Source organism: Poecilia latipinna, unplaced genomic scaffold, assembly GCF_001443285.1.
Source record: "Poecilia latipinna isolate Pla-1442-1.1 unplaced genomic scaffold, P_latipinna-1.0 Scaffold817, whole genome shotgun sequence".
Taxonomy (NCBI): domain Eukaryota; kingdom Metazoa; phylum Chordata; class Actinopteri; order Cyprinodontiformes; family Poeciliidae; genus Poecilia; species Poecilia latipinna.
The window spans coordinates 216094-232926 of record NW_015113433.1 but is presented as its reverse complement, the minus strand read 5'-3'; the positions used below and the strand labels follow the sequence as shown (position 1 = coordinate 232926).

General features: G+C 35.3%; 1 protein-coding gene across 1 annotated transcript in view; it reads right to left on the bottom strand.

The window, feature by feature from the left end:
- Positions 1-4656: 4656 nt before the first annotated feature.
- Positions 4657-16833, bottom strand: part of pth2ra (parathyroid hormone 2 receptor a) — a 56276-nt gene continuing 44099 nt past the window's right edge. The window contains exons 11-13 of the mRNA XM_015047261.1: positions 13837-13975; positions 7967-8008; positions 4657-6910 (exon numbers count right to left, since the gene is read on the bottom strand). Coding sequence (XP_014902747.1) covers positions 6524-6910; positions 7967-8008; positions 13837-13975 — 568 coding nt within the window. The 3' untranslated portion in view covers positions 4657-6523. The remainder of the gene's footprint in view (positions 6911-7966; positions 8009-13836; positions 13976-16833) is intronic.

Below are 16833 nucleotides of genomic sequence, written 5' to 3'. Positions count from 1 at the left end.
TTACTCAGAAAGCATGTGGTTTAAATTGATTGACTGAAAATATATGTAATTTAGCTGCTGTTTTCTGAAGCATTGATGAGTCTGTGTCCCATGAAGTACTTGCAGGATTTTTTGGGAACAAATGGTTACTACTGAGCTAATGCACTCCTTCTTTCTGAGCGTCTCATAAAGGTTGAATCACTATGCCTCGAGTGCACAGCAAAATAGATGCTCTCTCTTCAACGTCGGTGCTGAATCCAAGGACTAATTATAACTAGTACATGATGGCTGGGATCTTTGTTCAACATTTGAAAAGCAAGACAGGTTACCAGGATCATGGTGATTAGCAGGAAGAAATCCTTGATTGGTGAGTGCATGTCTGAGAATAACTGAACTCATTAAAACGTATGTTTGACGAAGAAAGATGGGAATGAATTGCTCTAGAAATTATCTTCCTCTGTCTAATTTCTGAGTACACTAAGTGCTGTTGAACTATAAATACAGTAGGGCAAGTGAAAGCTTTGTCAAATTGAACACAATGATTTAAATGTAGAAAGTCTTTAGGAAAATTTTTGGTGGTCGACCAAAGTTCTGGCTGGATTTTCAGCCAATTTCATGTACAAATTGTAGATCGTAAACTGGGCTTCAAGTGTGTTTCATGTAATTAATATCATACTATTCCATAGACTTGATGTCACCCTGATCTATCTTGTGTCTTTGTTACAGTGCTCCAAAAAAATTTCTGATTTGGTTCCTGCTGATCTTCTGCTTTCAATCATCTGATCAAAGCCGTTGCTCTCAAATGAAATAAAATAACTTTGGATGTTCATAAATTGTCCACAGAAGGAGGTTTTGAATCATAGATTAAGGCTGCATTCACACCATCCACTTTGGTCAAACTCTATTTTGTTTGCCTAGAAAGTCCGGATTGTTTGGCGAAGTGTGAAAGCGAACTCTGATGTGGACTGAAGTGGACTATACCGTAGGCATTCTGGATAAATGCAACTGCTGAAATCTAAGACAACTCTATTTTTGTTTACAATTTGCAAAGAAGGATGTAGCGCTCATGTCTTTTTCAGAAGTTTTTGGGTCATTTCCACAGGTGGAAGGGTAAACAGGTTTTTCTAATGGTTTGCATCATTTGACACAGTGAGAGAATCGCACTAGCTGAAAGGGTAACAAATGTTGACATTTTGGTTCCCAAGTATTTTAATCCTAACCATATCAACTGTTAAAAACATTTTAACGATCAACATTGAAAAATAAAACAGGATAACTTCATACAGAATTACCTCAATGACACTGAAAACTTTTATCTTAGTTTTTAAAAGCCAGAAACATGCCCTGAAACCAATTGATTTACTTGAATTTTATTGTTTTTGATAATAGACAAAAATCCCGTCCGAATGCAGGTTGTATCACGTTCTTAATGGGGAATGTCAGGTACTCCAGCTCAGAACAAGCGATGCTGTTGCACACATTACATTTTTTTCATGTACAGCAAGATACCAGAAGTCATCTACAGGGCTGTGGTTTAATTGCAGACTGCTATCTTTCTGTGTGCAGGGGGGAAAGCATCAGTTCTGCAGGGACCAGCAGGACCTATGAAGTCAGTGCACTGTCAGGAACGAAGCGTTTTCAGGCAAGAACCTTTTGAAACAGGACAGGATGAACTTAATCTGTGCTACCCTCTTCATTATCGGCATTATCTAAAATACTTATACTACTTTTATCCTGTTTACGTCTAAGTAGTTGTTAGTCAATGTGTTTTTACACATGCTTACCTGACTTATGTAACACTGCAATCTTTTTTTCTGCCATGTATGGTAGGCTAAAGAGTTTTCCAAGACCCAGATTAACAAATTATTTATGCCATACATAACTGTCAAACAGCATAAAGATAAAATTAATTAATTTAAATACAGATAATTTGAAACCTAAATTCAATAAAGAAATTGTAAAACATGGAGTGGGGTAATTTTCAATCATTTGCAATTAGAATGATTTCTTCTTGAGATGCATTTAAGCTTTGATAAAAAACGTTTGCAGCTGGTCTCCTGCTAATCCCAGACCTGTCACATCTGCACTATATGTTAGTTTATAATCTACATTATTTCCCTATATATACAGGATGTTTATGCACATTCCTGATCAATTTCAGCTTTAATGAGAAGACCTTATCAGAAGTTTCATCAGTTTTCTGCAAAGTAATGCAGCATGCCTTCCTATCCAATAGTTTTTCTTTGTCTATCCAGCAGCCATACTACTTATTGCACAGTTTCTTTTGTTAGTTTATTAATTTCTGCTTAAGTTAGCTCCTAATGCACGCATAAAGGAGTTCTGCTAAGGATATTAAGCTGCAGCAATTTTTTATCTGATCGCAATTCACACAATAAAACTTCAGCTGATTTTTCTCTTGTTGATGATAAAACTATTTTTTTCTCCCACTCAAACTCCTCTATTGGATAATTTTTAAAGATTTAAGTGTTAAACTGGAAGCAGATTGTGTCTTTGTTACAGTGCTGTTAAAAGTGTCTAAAGATCAAATTTAAAATTGATTATTCGCTAAGCACTTAGTTTTGTGAAGGGACACTACTTATTCATACCTTCAGTTCAGAAGGTTTTTATGTCTGAAAGATTTATAGATTAAAGTTAAATGGCTTAACTGTCAGAAAAATAGCTCTGTGTTCAGCAACAGAAGACATAAGTACATAACCAGACGTGACTGACTAACCTTTTGCAAAATGTTCTTGAAGGAAGATTTTTTCTTTAAAATGCTTAGAATAGATTTATATTAGCATTTTTCTTCTCCTGGTCAAGATCAAATGAATGTTTACGTTACAGTATCACACTGAAAGTGGATTTTTTTAAATATGTCTGGTTATATTTTCAAGTTACTCTCCTTAAATGCAAGTGCTAATCATCACTTTTGGTTGATAAAAGAAATAGGTTAGCATTGAATGTACATTGAAACAGGGAACATCAAAGGACAGGTTACCAGGTAGTTGCTGCAAACATTAAACATTTATTAGCAACTAAATGACAAGCAAAGAGTGAGAATCATTAGAGGGATATGTTTGAGACCACGAAAAGTAAGACACAGACAATAATCACAGTGAAAAACAGCTGAATGCTCTCGGCACATGAAAAGACGAGATTAAAAATAATCCTTTTCAAGTCAACTTTTAAAGCTTCTGCTGCAGCTGCAGAGGCACCGACAAACATGCATGCAAAAAAAAAAAAAACACAGCTAAATTGTAATTGGATGTACTGCACAGCTTCACAGCCAACACGTTAACTGAAAAGTAACAAATTATACACCGATTTTGATGTGAAAAACAAAAATTAAGCCATACAGATAGAAAATTTAATTTAAATTTATTTAAATTTATTTTTATTTGAAGGGGGGTGAATAAGACTGACATGACACCGTCATAAACATGACATAACACCTGTCATGAACATGAATAAGCCTTCATGAATATTTATGACTGTGGCCATAAAGCGTCATTCGGTAAATTATGACACTTTTATTACAAAGTTGACATTATTCAAAATGTCTTTGTTATGACCAACCAAGAAATCATTACTGTTATAAATTTGTTATAAAAGTATTACTGATTGCACTTTAAAAATTAGGTAACTTTATGTTATTAAAGGTAAAGTTTAATCAGTAATGATTTCTTGGTTAATGTCAAGTTGTCATAAAGACATTTTGAATAATGTCAACTTTGTATTAAAAGTGTCATAATTTACCAAATGATGCTTTATGACAATAGTCATAAATATTCATGAAGGCTTACTCATGTTCATGACAGGTGTTATGACATGTTTATGACAGTCTTATTCAACCCCCTTCAAATAAAGTGTTACCGAAAATTTTGCGTACAAAAAATAAAAATTAAACAGAATTTCATGTCAAACTCTCAATAAGTTCAAGTAAAGGAAATATATTTTATATAACTGCAGACTTATTCTTTAGAAAATACACTATATAAACTATTCACAATGTGGCTGTGATCCACATTTTACTGTGTCATGGAACATCCCTGTGACCCAGACACTCAGGTAAATTAGTCAATATCAATCTGATATGTATTACAATACTGACAGTGGCTGGACAGACATTAAATTGGGAAAAAAAGGCAAGTAGTGTAAAAAATGACAGCAAAATCAGAAAGCTTTGATCACTTTAAAAGCATGAGGCACTTGTATTGGATTTTGAAGTCAGATTTAATTATTGAGGTGAAATCCAACAGATTTTCCAGCTGAAATGGAACGCCATAGGTAGTAATCTTTATTAGAGTGAATCTCTTCTTGTGTGACAAGCAGAAAGCAAATTTACTGAAACTCCTACAAATGCCTTACAAAGTGGAAACGACAATCACAAGGACACACATTCTTGCATATGTTAAAATTTTTGTGACCACAGTCACCAGGAATAATCAGGTACAAAACGGAGGGAGTTTTTGCATTTTGTGACATGTATATTTGTTTAAATTTTCTTCTGGATACATAAGCATGTCAATGAGTTTCCTTAACTTTCTGTACAGTGCTACCTTGTAGTGTTCTCTTTCTTTGTTAAACCACAACATTATTGGTGGTTTAATTTCGTTATTTAAAATTATCCAGAATGAAGGAAGGTTTCTAAATTCACTAATAATATTTTGAATTTTCCCTTTTGTCTTTGGTATGAGTGACTTTTCCATAACTTGAAAACCAATAAATAATCTTTGGAACCTTTTTTTTTATTAAAAATTGTTTCCAACCCCTGTCACATAACTTCTCCTTTATGCTTTTCACTTTAATGGCACAGGAAAACAAGTCTATATGGAATATTGTTTTTTAATACCCTTCAACACAGTAGGACAAACAATTTGATCACAAGCTGACTGCAACAAATCAATTTAGACATAAGAAATTCAGCTGCATGAACACAGCATGCCTTTCTCCATGTACGTAGTAATTCTGCACATTTGAGGCACTAAAACCGATCAACACAACTTTGACTCAAATGATCCAATAATAACATCAATTAACCAAACTTTACCATCTGCAATGGTGAAGATCCACTCACCTTAGCATGCTGCATGCTTGAAACTGAAAGTGAAACTGATCTGTATCTCACTTCCCGAGTTATTTTTCCAACTATCCAACCTTCTTTGGGGACTATAAGAGCACTGGAATTTCCCCAATGCGCCAAGACCATTAAACAGTATGTGAAAGAAAAAGTAAATAAAAGCAGACAATGACATCACAGCAAAAGTAACATACCAAGACCTTATTTTAATTATGTAAAGCACTTTGAAATGCCTTGCTGCTGAAATGTGCTATACAAATAAAATTTGATTTGATTTTGATTTGTGCAGCAGAAACTGCAATTTTCACAGACTTTATCCCAACAAACATTCACCTTTCAGAACAGGGGCACATCAACAACAGTATGTACTTCAAAGATGCAGGACTTTTAAAATATCCAATTCACTTCCTGAAAAGCGCTCTTAATTTTATACAATAGTCAAAAGAGCAAGGTAGGTAACAGAGTGATTCAAATGTGTACTAGGGTAAAACATAACATAAAATACATTGCATGGAGAAGTTTATCTGGACCCAACACAAAACATTTTAAGATTTTATTCTCTGTTAATGGAGGTAATGGAGAAATATAGCACACACTAAATCTTTAGAGGTTAAAATATAATTTTTTTTCTTTGTAAAAACAAAAGTTTCATTAATACAACATTCCAAGCAATAACTTGTTTTTACATCCGTCATGCTACCTGTGCCGTCACTGCCATCTTACGAACACCCTGTTTTATGTAAACAATAATCTGTGCTTCTTCTGATTGGAGCTTCACATTTAGTTTCAGATGTGATCCTAATTAAAGGTGCACACCAGTTAGCAGCAAGAAAAGGAAGGAGCTTCCACAACTTTTTTTAGATAAGTGTATCTAACTTCAGGATTTGTATGCAGGAGCTTGCGTCTCGTTTTTTAAGGACTCGTCTATTGAGTGGCCTCCAGAGGCAGTTGGATAAATGGAGTTTCCTTCATGACAAAAATAAGGGCTCTTTTGTCATCTCAATCCTCTCATCCAGATTATTTTTAACAGATGCAATATCACAGCCCCAAAAGCCCTTCATACCAGTGCAGCATGAGTTGTTGCAGGTGGATATTAAAGAGTCAAACGTATAAAATGAATATGCTTGCTTTTAACACCTGCACCAGAGTCACAGCTTGGGTTCAATGATTTCTTTAAATCCAGGTATAAACTTGATTGGAGTGTCTCGTTGAGTCTCTCTCTAGAATAATAAAAAAAAAGCTTTTGATCAGTCCTTTCAGCCATATAAAAACTCATGAATCGTGTTGGGCATTGGAACTTCTTCAGTATCGACTAATCCATGTAGAGTTCACAATGCTCCCTCGTTTTTAGTTGTCGTTTGTGTTAGCTACCTTTGTCAGAACTTAAATTACACAAGGAAATAATGAGTCCCACGGTTCCATCGATAGAAAATTTAATCGGGCGCTTTTTGCATTCTTTGCCAGCTACAGCGTTTCCTCCTCATCCTCAGCAGTTGCACTTATATTCAGTACAGGCAGGTTTTCCTTCAGTGAGATATCATCCACTCTTTTGGGGCCGCTGTCCTCCAGCTCTTCAGGTATGGAGGGATCAGAGTTTGTCATCACATAACCCGGAAGGGTGGCATGCACGTTGATGGAGGGCGCGCCCGTGCTTCGATAAGCTCGACTCGAAGCGAGGGTGGTGGAGCGCGTGGAAAGGCCTCCGCCGGCCAGGTGGGACTGACTGCTGGTGCTGTTGTTGTTGAGACCTACGACCACGGAGCCGTAACGGTAGCGACCGCAGACCACCGGGCCCTCCCACTCAAAGGAGAGGTTCCAGCGTGTCCACGTTTTCTTTATTTCTGTCTGAACCTGCAAGAAACCGAAAAATGTATATTTTAGGAGAATTTGACTTCTAATTTGACTTTATTTCACCTTTAAGGTGATATTTTACAGGGACACAGCAATGTTCTTAACCCATCTAACCCTGCTTTGGAGAAGTACATTGAGATTCTTCTCCAGAAACTCCTGACGGGTTAAAAGACTTGGAGAAAAACCTTGTGTGCATAAAACCGCTGAAATGTTCAGCTTTACTGGCAAGTTTGAGCCCATAAGCTTGGTTTCACAAACTCCCGATGTACAGATATTAAAATTAAATAGATACACTTTAGAGGAGATAAAAAATTAAAAAGAAAAAAAATCTAAATATGTGTATGCATGTTAAATTAAAGTTGTTATATTGGCCTGACAATGACTGTCGGACCTTTGTCTGGTTTTCTGTTGTGACATAAGAGACATGTTGGGGAGTTGCACATAACTTTTGATTGTCAGATTCTCCAACACCTGCCTAAAATACATTGCTATATTTACAGTGGCACTGCTCAAGCTTTCAGGTGTTTGTTCTTGATATGTCATCTCCTCGTGAAATAAAACTCTTAGAGGCTGATCTCTGGTCTGCATGTGGACCAAATTATATCCATATAAACACATTCATTTACAGGACTTAACTTTTTGGTCACAAAATGTGACAAGGAGTCATATGTTCACTTATTTGTATTGAAATATTTTATGTGGAGATTGTTCCATCAGTGTTAATTAGAGTTTAGTAGTTTGAGAAATTAAGAATAAAGCCACTGCACTTACTTTTTTCAAGCATGTTGAATTTTTTTTTCTTGGTTTAGAATAATTGTTTTTGTTTTTATATTCCTTTTTAGCTGAACGAAGAGTTTTCAGTAATAAGAAACATAGGTTAAACATTAAGATAAAAGCTTATAATTTTACTGAAACATGTCAAAATGGGTTTGTTGCTTTTGTAATTGTTGCAATTTAAGCCATTTTAGCAATCTATAAATCTACACTGCTATATCTATATTTGCTTTTAGCATTTTCTCTCCAATAGCTGCACTTACAGAAAAAATATCAACTCACCTCTCCGTTGCAATAGCAATAGATGATGGACACAAAGAAGCCCTGGGGAAAAAAAAAAAAAAAAGCATATTGGTAACTCAGGGCAAAATGGATTACACTATAATTATAATCACATGTTCCATCTGAGGGCATCAGAGAAACGGAATGATGCCAAGAAAGGCCTAAAATTACCAGCTACTGCCTATTTGCTTCTCTTGGTACAATAAATAGAAGGAAGCTAGATTGAGATTTGTTCTTCCATGCTTCGCTGTGTGTTCATTCAAATCATGACAGGAACAAATTAAAAGTATGATCCCTGTGAAAATTGAAGTTGTTTCAAACATCACATCACAGACGTATGACCTTCTTCATGGAGCAAATAATCTAATATTGGGGGAAAAAAATAGGAAAAATGCACAAAGTTAGACCAAAATACCTTTTCATGGTGAAGACAAGAAAGTATTTGGAAAAATTATTACAGCAAAACCTACAAATTTTAATTGGCAATATATACGATAGACCTACACAAAGTTGGTGTTTGGGGACACGTCTGCACCAGTTTTGCAGATCGAGAGACAGAAAACGGCACCCTTTCTTTGAGACAGGACTGATAAAATCTGTGAACATCCAATTTTTTTTGTTGATTTTCTTTTGAATTTTGATTGGGCCATTTTAACACATAACACATTCTACGGTAACTGTCTGTATGATTGTGATGCCGCTCAAAAGTGTTTCATAATTTCAGCTCCAATCATTGTCCACTCATCCATGACCAGCTTCCTCAACCCTGCTGAAGAAAACACCGTGTCCATTGGACTTTGTGGAGATTGCAAACAGTTTTTTTTAGTTTGTTTTTCTATAGACATAGATTTTTGTCTACAACAGATTATTAGGGCCATGCTAAGAAAATTAAAAAAATAAAATTATGAAAATAAAGTCATACAACTATTAGAATAGCATCATACTATTGTGAGAATAAAGTGAAAATATTATAACTTTACTGGTAATATTCTCGTAATATGACTATCATATTATTATGACAATATTCTCATATAATTTCAACTTTATTCTTGCAATATAATGACTTGAATCTATTCTCACACCACTTTATTCTCATTATTGTTGTTTTTTTAGTATGGCTCCGTCGTGATTGTCCAGGTACTCTGGTTTTATCCCCTTGTCTAAGAACATGCTTAATAATAGAAGTAATAATAATCTCATCTTATAACACACACATATATAGTCTCCATTGCAACACTGACTAGGAAATAAGCAACTATAGGCACCAAATGGACCAGCATACAAAGCTTCACTCTCCATTTCTAAGCCTCCGTTTTTATCATCTTTATTGTAAGAACTCTCCCTTTGTGCAAGTTAATTTTCATTTAGACTTTAAAATGTTTTTGCACTTCTACCTTTTAGCCAATAAGCTTCATAAGCTGCAGGTCAGTGTCATTTGTCTCATCAGGTGGCAGACTAATTTTGATCTTTATTGTACAACAAAATATCATTTTTGTCTCAGGATACCATCATAAATGCAAGAATAGCGTCCACATCAAATTCACTTGGCAGTGTCACAAAAGCAGAAATCCCATCAACCTTCACTGATGTGATTTAATGGCTAAGGGGAATAGAAAGGTTCCATCCCTCTCAATTTATTTAATTTCTGTTTCCGTCAGTAAGACCGCTGCACCTGCCATCTGCTATGTAAATTGTGGAATGATTATTCATGATTTATGCATTTCAAGTAAATGCAATAAAAGGGTAACCTCTCTCATTAAGGAATCAAGAAAAAAAAAATCCACTTTTTTAAACTTGGTTTTGGAAAAATCTACCTACACAGTAATTATACACCCACGTGAGTCATAATTTCTGTCGCAAAGCTTTATTTTCAGTTTCACGCCTCATCAATATGAAAGGATATTTTTATCTACTGCTGCTGCAGCGCAAAGATGATTCTGCAGCTCATCCATCTTTAACCCACTTTGGTCACTCTGATCTAATGAATTCTGACGCCAATTAAATATGACGAACATACTTTTTTAAAACAAAAATCCTTGAATAACTGGAGTAACAAAAACAACCTGAGGTTTTCAAAAATGATTTTATTCATTAAGAGGTGAATAACATCCTAAATTACCTAACCTTGTTAAATTATAAATATATATTGTTCTCTGATTAACCACATTTTTGGACAGCCGAGTTCAATTTCATTATCAGTACTGAATACTGATGACCTGCAGAATCAAGAAAGCAATTAAACAGACAATATAAAGTGGACTAAAAGGTCTCAAAAAACACTATGACTCCTTAAATTAACAAAATTCCCTTTAAACCTCAAAGCTGCTTGCCAGCAAGCTGACAAGTTTTTGTGATAACTGGTTATTGTTTCATGTCATTTTTGACCCACTTTTGCAGAATAGTTTTAATTCACCTTTATTAGATTGATTGTTTTGAGCCCATTTAAGGTCATTTTACAACATCAACAACAAACAAAAATCTCAATCTGATTTTTGTTTGGACTTTGACTAGGCCACTATAAAATCTTAGCTTGTTTCTCAAACATTCAGCTGCAAATTTGGTCCATAATCCAAGTATGTTTTAGCTTAAGAAGTTGCATTTGAAGAAATTCCTGGTAATGATTAGAATTAGTCGAGGTCCTGAAGTGGCAAAGCAAACCCAAACCATGACACTGCCACCACCATGTCTTACTGTTGGTTAGTTTTAAGTCAGATTTAAAGGACACACATTCCAAAAAAATCCACCATTGTCTCATCAGTCTACAGAATATTTCCCCCAAGTTCTTGGGCATCATAAACATGTATTCAAAAACGTTTTGTAGTTTTTCACTTACTGTGACGGTTCATCATTGTTTCATGTTTCTTCCATTTGTGGAAAATGGATTTAATTGTACTGGAGTCCCAAAGCCTTAGAGATGACTGTCACCTATCCTTACTGATAAATGCCAGGATCTTTTTTTTGTTTTGTTTGTTTGTTTGTTTGTTTTTTTTTTTATCTCATAAGCTACTTTAGTTCCAAGCATAAATAGGGGAAATTACTTTTTCACATGAAGTCAACTTAAAAAAAAAAAAAGGCCTACAAGGTGGTATTTGCCTGATAATCTGCCACATCCAAGTGCAACAAATGAGAAAAACTAGAAATCTGTAAAAGGGAGCCATATTTTTCCACAGCACTGTAACATTATTGATAGTTAGAGGGAAAAGCAGCTGCTTAAATCCATTAATGAAAATGAACATATCCACTGCAACTAATTTATTGACATCCTGTCAGAAGTCTTTTTAATTAATCATCAGAAGAGATTCAGTGACACACATAGCATATCCAATGTTACATTGGGACTTTAAAATGTCACAAAGTGTAATGATGCACATAAATAATTCCCCAAATATTCGTTCTTTTGAAGAAATAAATTCATGTCAAGTTGACATCTGATGTGCTTTGGTGTGTAGATGTTATTTTGTACCTGAAGCAGTGAATGAACTGGGTTTGTGGGGATTTTTGACTATAGTGTTTGCAGCTAAAAATGCTTCTATGAATTCTGAACACTGCGAGCATTTCTCCATCACAAAACACTCCTGAGTCAGGGCCACCACAACCATGTCAAATGCAAAAAAAAAAAATTGCATATCATGCTTGGGCGAATGAATTTGCTGCCCATCAGTTTATAATGTTGGCTAGAATGAAGGTACACTATTTAAATCTGCTGAGGGACAAGTCTAACTGTCCAATGGAGCAAAGCAAACAATTTTAACTGTTTTGAATTCATCAACCTTTGATTAGTGTAACATCTTTTGACCAGATCTGAAAGATTTAAAACATGATTCTGCCCAGTTGTTCCAGTGTCCAAATATTAAATAACCAGGTAAGTCTCGGGTAAATGTCACTTCATCACAAATTTACTCTTATGTCATTGTGTAACTAAAAAGAAACAAGGTTAAATTAATTGCCCAGCTCAGGATTTGATTTTTATTTTCAATGTTGGTCAGAATATTTTCTGTTAAACTGATGAACTCCTGGAGAACTGCAGTGGAAAGCTTGTCATTATAGGTTACTCTTTCAAGTAGGCTCATCGTTTCAGCAATAACATGTTTTAGTCTGAAATATTTTCTCTACACATGTAATTAAGGTTTTACTGTTCAAAAAGAAAGTGATAACATGGCCTAAAATAAAGGCAGCACTGATTCTAACACACAGAATTACTCATTCAACTTAGGGTGAGCTTAATTATGAAAGGGATTCAACCTCATTACCATGCTTCTTCCCAGCATATTAAAGTGAAGTAATAACTCTGACATTGACAATCACCCAGGGTAATTCATACAGGATAATTTTGGATTCCTCCCACTGCATGAAGTGGAAATGCAAAGGTTACTAAAAACCAGGAACAACACAGATCTCAGTGTGTGATCTTTGGTCATTTCTCTGCAGCTCCTTTCATAAAGATTGTTTGTCTTTTTGTGTGATCTTGCAAACAGTTAACAATAATCAAACACTTTTCCCTTTGCCGTTTTCTGACAGAGCAGTGCTTTGTTCGCTTAATAAGCAGAAGGGATTCTATGATTGTTATGAAGTGATCCACAGAGTATAAAAAGTCTCTACTGTGTGAAATGACAGGACTACTGAATGCTCTTGTCTATTTTCACAGGGGATTTTATATCCAAGTCATGCATTATCTGCAAAGCAGAAAATATTGTGTAGATGCTGGACTTTGTATGCCTGAATGGTTTTGTCAGCAAATAAGTTAGTGAAAATCAGCGATCCTAACTTTAAACATTATTCTGTAACAACAAAAATATTCATACCCTTTGAACCTTTTCACATTTTGTCACAAATAATAAAATTGTGCATCATGTTGTTTCCAAAAGTTAAATTTTTGTCTTATTTTTTCCCACAGTTTGACCAATTTCATATAAACAAACTACTTTTGAATAGTTGTTTTTCACTCTCAGGCTCATTTTCAGTCATGCTGAAAGGAAACAATCAGTTTCCTATCAGAAGTCGAAAAGTTTAATTTACCATTTTTGTAATCCAAACTCATCTGCTTGTGATTTCTTGCTGTAACAAAACCGATCCCACCATATTTAATCTAGAACTGCAAAGTAAATGTGACCAAGAGCAAAAATATGATTCATCACTTCTATTACATTCCATAGTATAGTAAAAAAAAAAAAAGTCAGAAGTATTAAATTGAGGAACAGCTGGAGATATTTTATTTCTGAGCCATTTTAATTGTGCTAAGTCTTATAAGTCTGTGTGAACTGGAAACATCTAGGACACCTGCTGATTAACATCAAACTAAGAAATAAACAAATGGAGAAGTCTGGACTTGACATAATCAGAGTTCTGCAGAACAACATTATGCTTGCAGCATTTAGCCACCGTTGTTCTGTGTATAATTGAGTCTTAACCGTGTACAACATCAGCGCAGCTACAGAACAAATGAAGCAGTCATCTGTTCCTGAATCCTCCACCTGGGAATATATACATTACATAGACACTTGGTTCAGAAAACAAATAACCTACAGTAGAAACTAACTCCAGAGTGTCAGGGAAGTGAGAAAAAGTGTGAGCATTCATCTTTAGGTGTCACAGTAACGGAGAGGTATCAAGAAGTGCAATCACGAGTTATTTAAACAATAAAACAAAAAGCTAGGGACACGTAAAGTAAATTAAGTAGAGCGGTACAAGCTGATGCTGGTAAAAAGAACATAAAAAATAATAAGACATCAGTGCAGGAAGCTCTGCTGGAGCACTGCTTCGTTCCGTGCCCTGATTTTGCAAAGAAATGCTACCCAGGACTTTTCTTTTTTGGGGATTTTTTTCCCCCTTTTTTGCTAATGTTGCATAACTGAAACGCAAGCAGAAAGTACCTGAAAGGAGTTGAAGAATAGCTCACAATACATGCGAATCTCCCAACTTGGTCCTTCGAATGTGTGAGGCAGTCCGATGAAGATGATGTAGTGGATGCCAAACACCAGCACCAGCACAAAGGTGGACTTTGCCAATTTTCTGTAGAAGCAAAAACAATATTTATAGTTGAAACCCGATGCTTACACACGCACTTTTTCCTCTGCAACTTTTCCTTTTCTCAGCGAGTATAAACAAAATTATTTCTAGTTTTTAGGTATCAGAATCATGAGGTGTTATTTTAACTACTTTAACTACTTCTGATATTTTAAAATCAGAAGTTAAGCATTTATATGATGGGAGTTAAAATATGGACATTCAACATATGTGGAGACACAGCATTACTGGACATTAACAAAAATGTCACATTGTCCATTAGCTATTAGCAGAAAATCATAATAGTTAACAGAAATAGACTTGATAAGTAATTTATATAATATGTTTTACATAGAGTTAGGAAGGTGGTAAAAGTCATTTTAAAAATTAAGAATTAGTCTCAGTGTTGAAGACTGAATCTTTATGTGTCTAGCAAATACGCTGGTCTCCATTTTTCCAAAGCATAATACCAGTTTAGTATTCAAGTCCTACATGAGGTTAGAAATAAATCCAAATCAATAAAGTGTTTGGTTTGGCCTAATAAATCCAAGTACTATAGGAACTTTAAGAACATGTAGGTGGATAGTCTTTGTACTTAGTTTGATGATTTGCTCTATTTTCAAGTTTTGATTAGTGCATGGTTTTAAAAAAACTCTTAGAACTATGAACTCATTCATTTTCACGTTTTGTTTTATTTCTAATCCCTGCAGACAGAAACTAACAACACAGAAATAAGAGGTAGACTGTGATTTACTCCCCTTTTCAATTGAAACAAATGAGCCTAGCAAGCAAACAAGGGTAACTCAAACAACCTGCCTCCCTCATGTGCATTAATATTCATCTCTCATCCTCACAGATTTCTTGAAACTTAGTTTGGCAAAGTCATTCTACAAGCTTCCTGGTGCACTACCAGCTGTCATGCTATGTTTGACCTAAAGGTTAAAAAAAATAAATACTGATTCTGATCCAAAACATCACAGAAGATAAAACAAGCACAGAGCTATGTCATAAGTTTATGAGGGACTGTGATGTACCAATAAAATAGGATTGTTGCCTTTAAACCTGCAAAATGAGATAAAACTGTAATGCTCTGATGCCATCTTCATCATAGAATCAATCCAATAAAGTCTTTTTTCTCCCCATCATCCAGAATAGAAAAATATATTAGTGACATTAGTGGGAGTGCAGCGAGAGCAGCTAGTTTAATTTAAAATCTTCCTTTTGATAGAAATGAAATGTTTGTCTGTTAAAGATTGTTATATGAAGGGATAAAAATATGAAAAAGGAAATATGGTGACTTTCAAGAAATGCATTGGATAAAAGTATAAACAGCTGTGATTGATGCAACAAGCAACTGAACATTATCATCATCACTCGGCTTTGATTTTGCCTCTAAATGTGCCTGGTGAGTCTTTGGATTCATAAGTAACCTTTTGCCCATCAGTCACCACATTTTAATCCACTTTTATTACTCAAATGATCCGACTGGTGACACATTAAAAAATACATGAAGTCTTTACATCTGAAGTTGTGGGTTTGATTTGCAAGTACTTTCCTATTGGATTGCCGAGTAGGTTTAACTATCAGTTACTTTTGCTTTAATCACTTCACTTCTTTTTTAGAAACAATGACATCCATTGCATTTGACATGTTTATATGGTCCCCAGTTCGTCGCCCCTGATCACAACCATTTATTCTGAAATTGTCATCTCAGCTACATAAAATGTCTGCAGCATTCAAAACGGGACTCCTCTTGGTTGATACGCTATAATTATTATGTTTTTATCTGACATGCTGACGCCAGCACCAGCAGGGGAGGGAAAATACAGATAATTACAGATGTAGAAATGCGCGTTTGTGTGTGTGTGTGTGTGTGTGTGTACGCATAGCTCACGTAATGAGAGCTAGTTTCAACTTTCAACCACAAAGTCAAAATCAGCTTGACAAAACTTAATTTTGTGCCCTTACGTAAAGGTGAAACAACTTCCTTCCTTGGGATCACACTCAATAAAATTGACTGAACAAAAAGATTGTTCAGTCAATAAAATTAGGCCAACTTGATTGTAACATCCATCTCAAATTATAGCACATCTCAAAGCAGAACATGCAATCTTCACACAGAAAGGCCCAGTTAAGATTTAAACAGAGGACTTTGCTGCAGCACAAGTAATTTTTTTTTTTTTGACAAGCTATGTAATCTGTGTAAAGACAAGGTACAGATTTTTGAAGTATTTTAATTAGTTATTTTGTTATAAATATTGTAAGGCACTCTTTGATTGACAACACTGTTCCATGTAACTGAGGAACCTCTCACAAATGTGAGAGGTTTTAAATAAATATCCTAAGAAATATGTATTTTTTTCTTCCTTGTGACAATTACGGAAAGTTGCTGCAACTAAGAATGTCCCCTTACAGTCACAAGTGTCAGATTATGGCAAAAAAAAATAAATAGTTCATTGTTTGGTCTCCAAACTATTTCTGCCCCCCCTATGGATTAGCGAAGGGGTGGGAGGGGGGGGATCATTTTATCTTTTTTGGGGGGCAAAATGAATGTACATAGTCAACAACATCGGTAGCTTACAGGCTACTTGTTAAGCTTAAGGTACTGTATTGATATTAGCTGGTCATCTTTTAGCTAACATTACCTGCATCCAACAGCTTTACTCAACTCAGTAGGTTAGGTAGATGGAAAAACTGTGAAAAGTTCTTTGTGTTTTGCTGGTTTGCTGCCGTGATTCTAACACAAACCTGCGTAGCTCCGCACAGCAGCAGCAGGTCTCCTTCACTGCCGCACAGGTGTAAACCCAGCGCAAGAGTCGAAGCGCTCATGTTGCAAAGGCGGCTCGGAAAAACAGGTTACGACA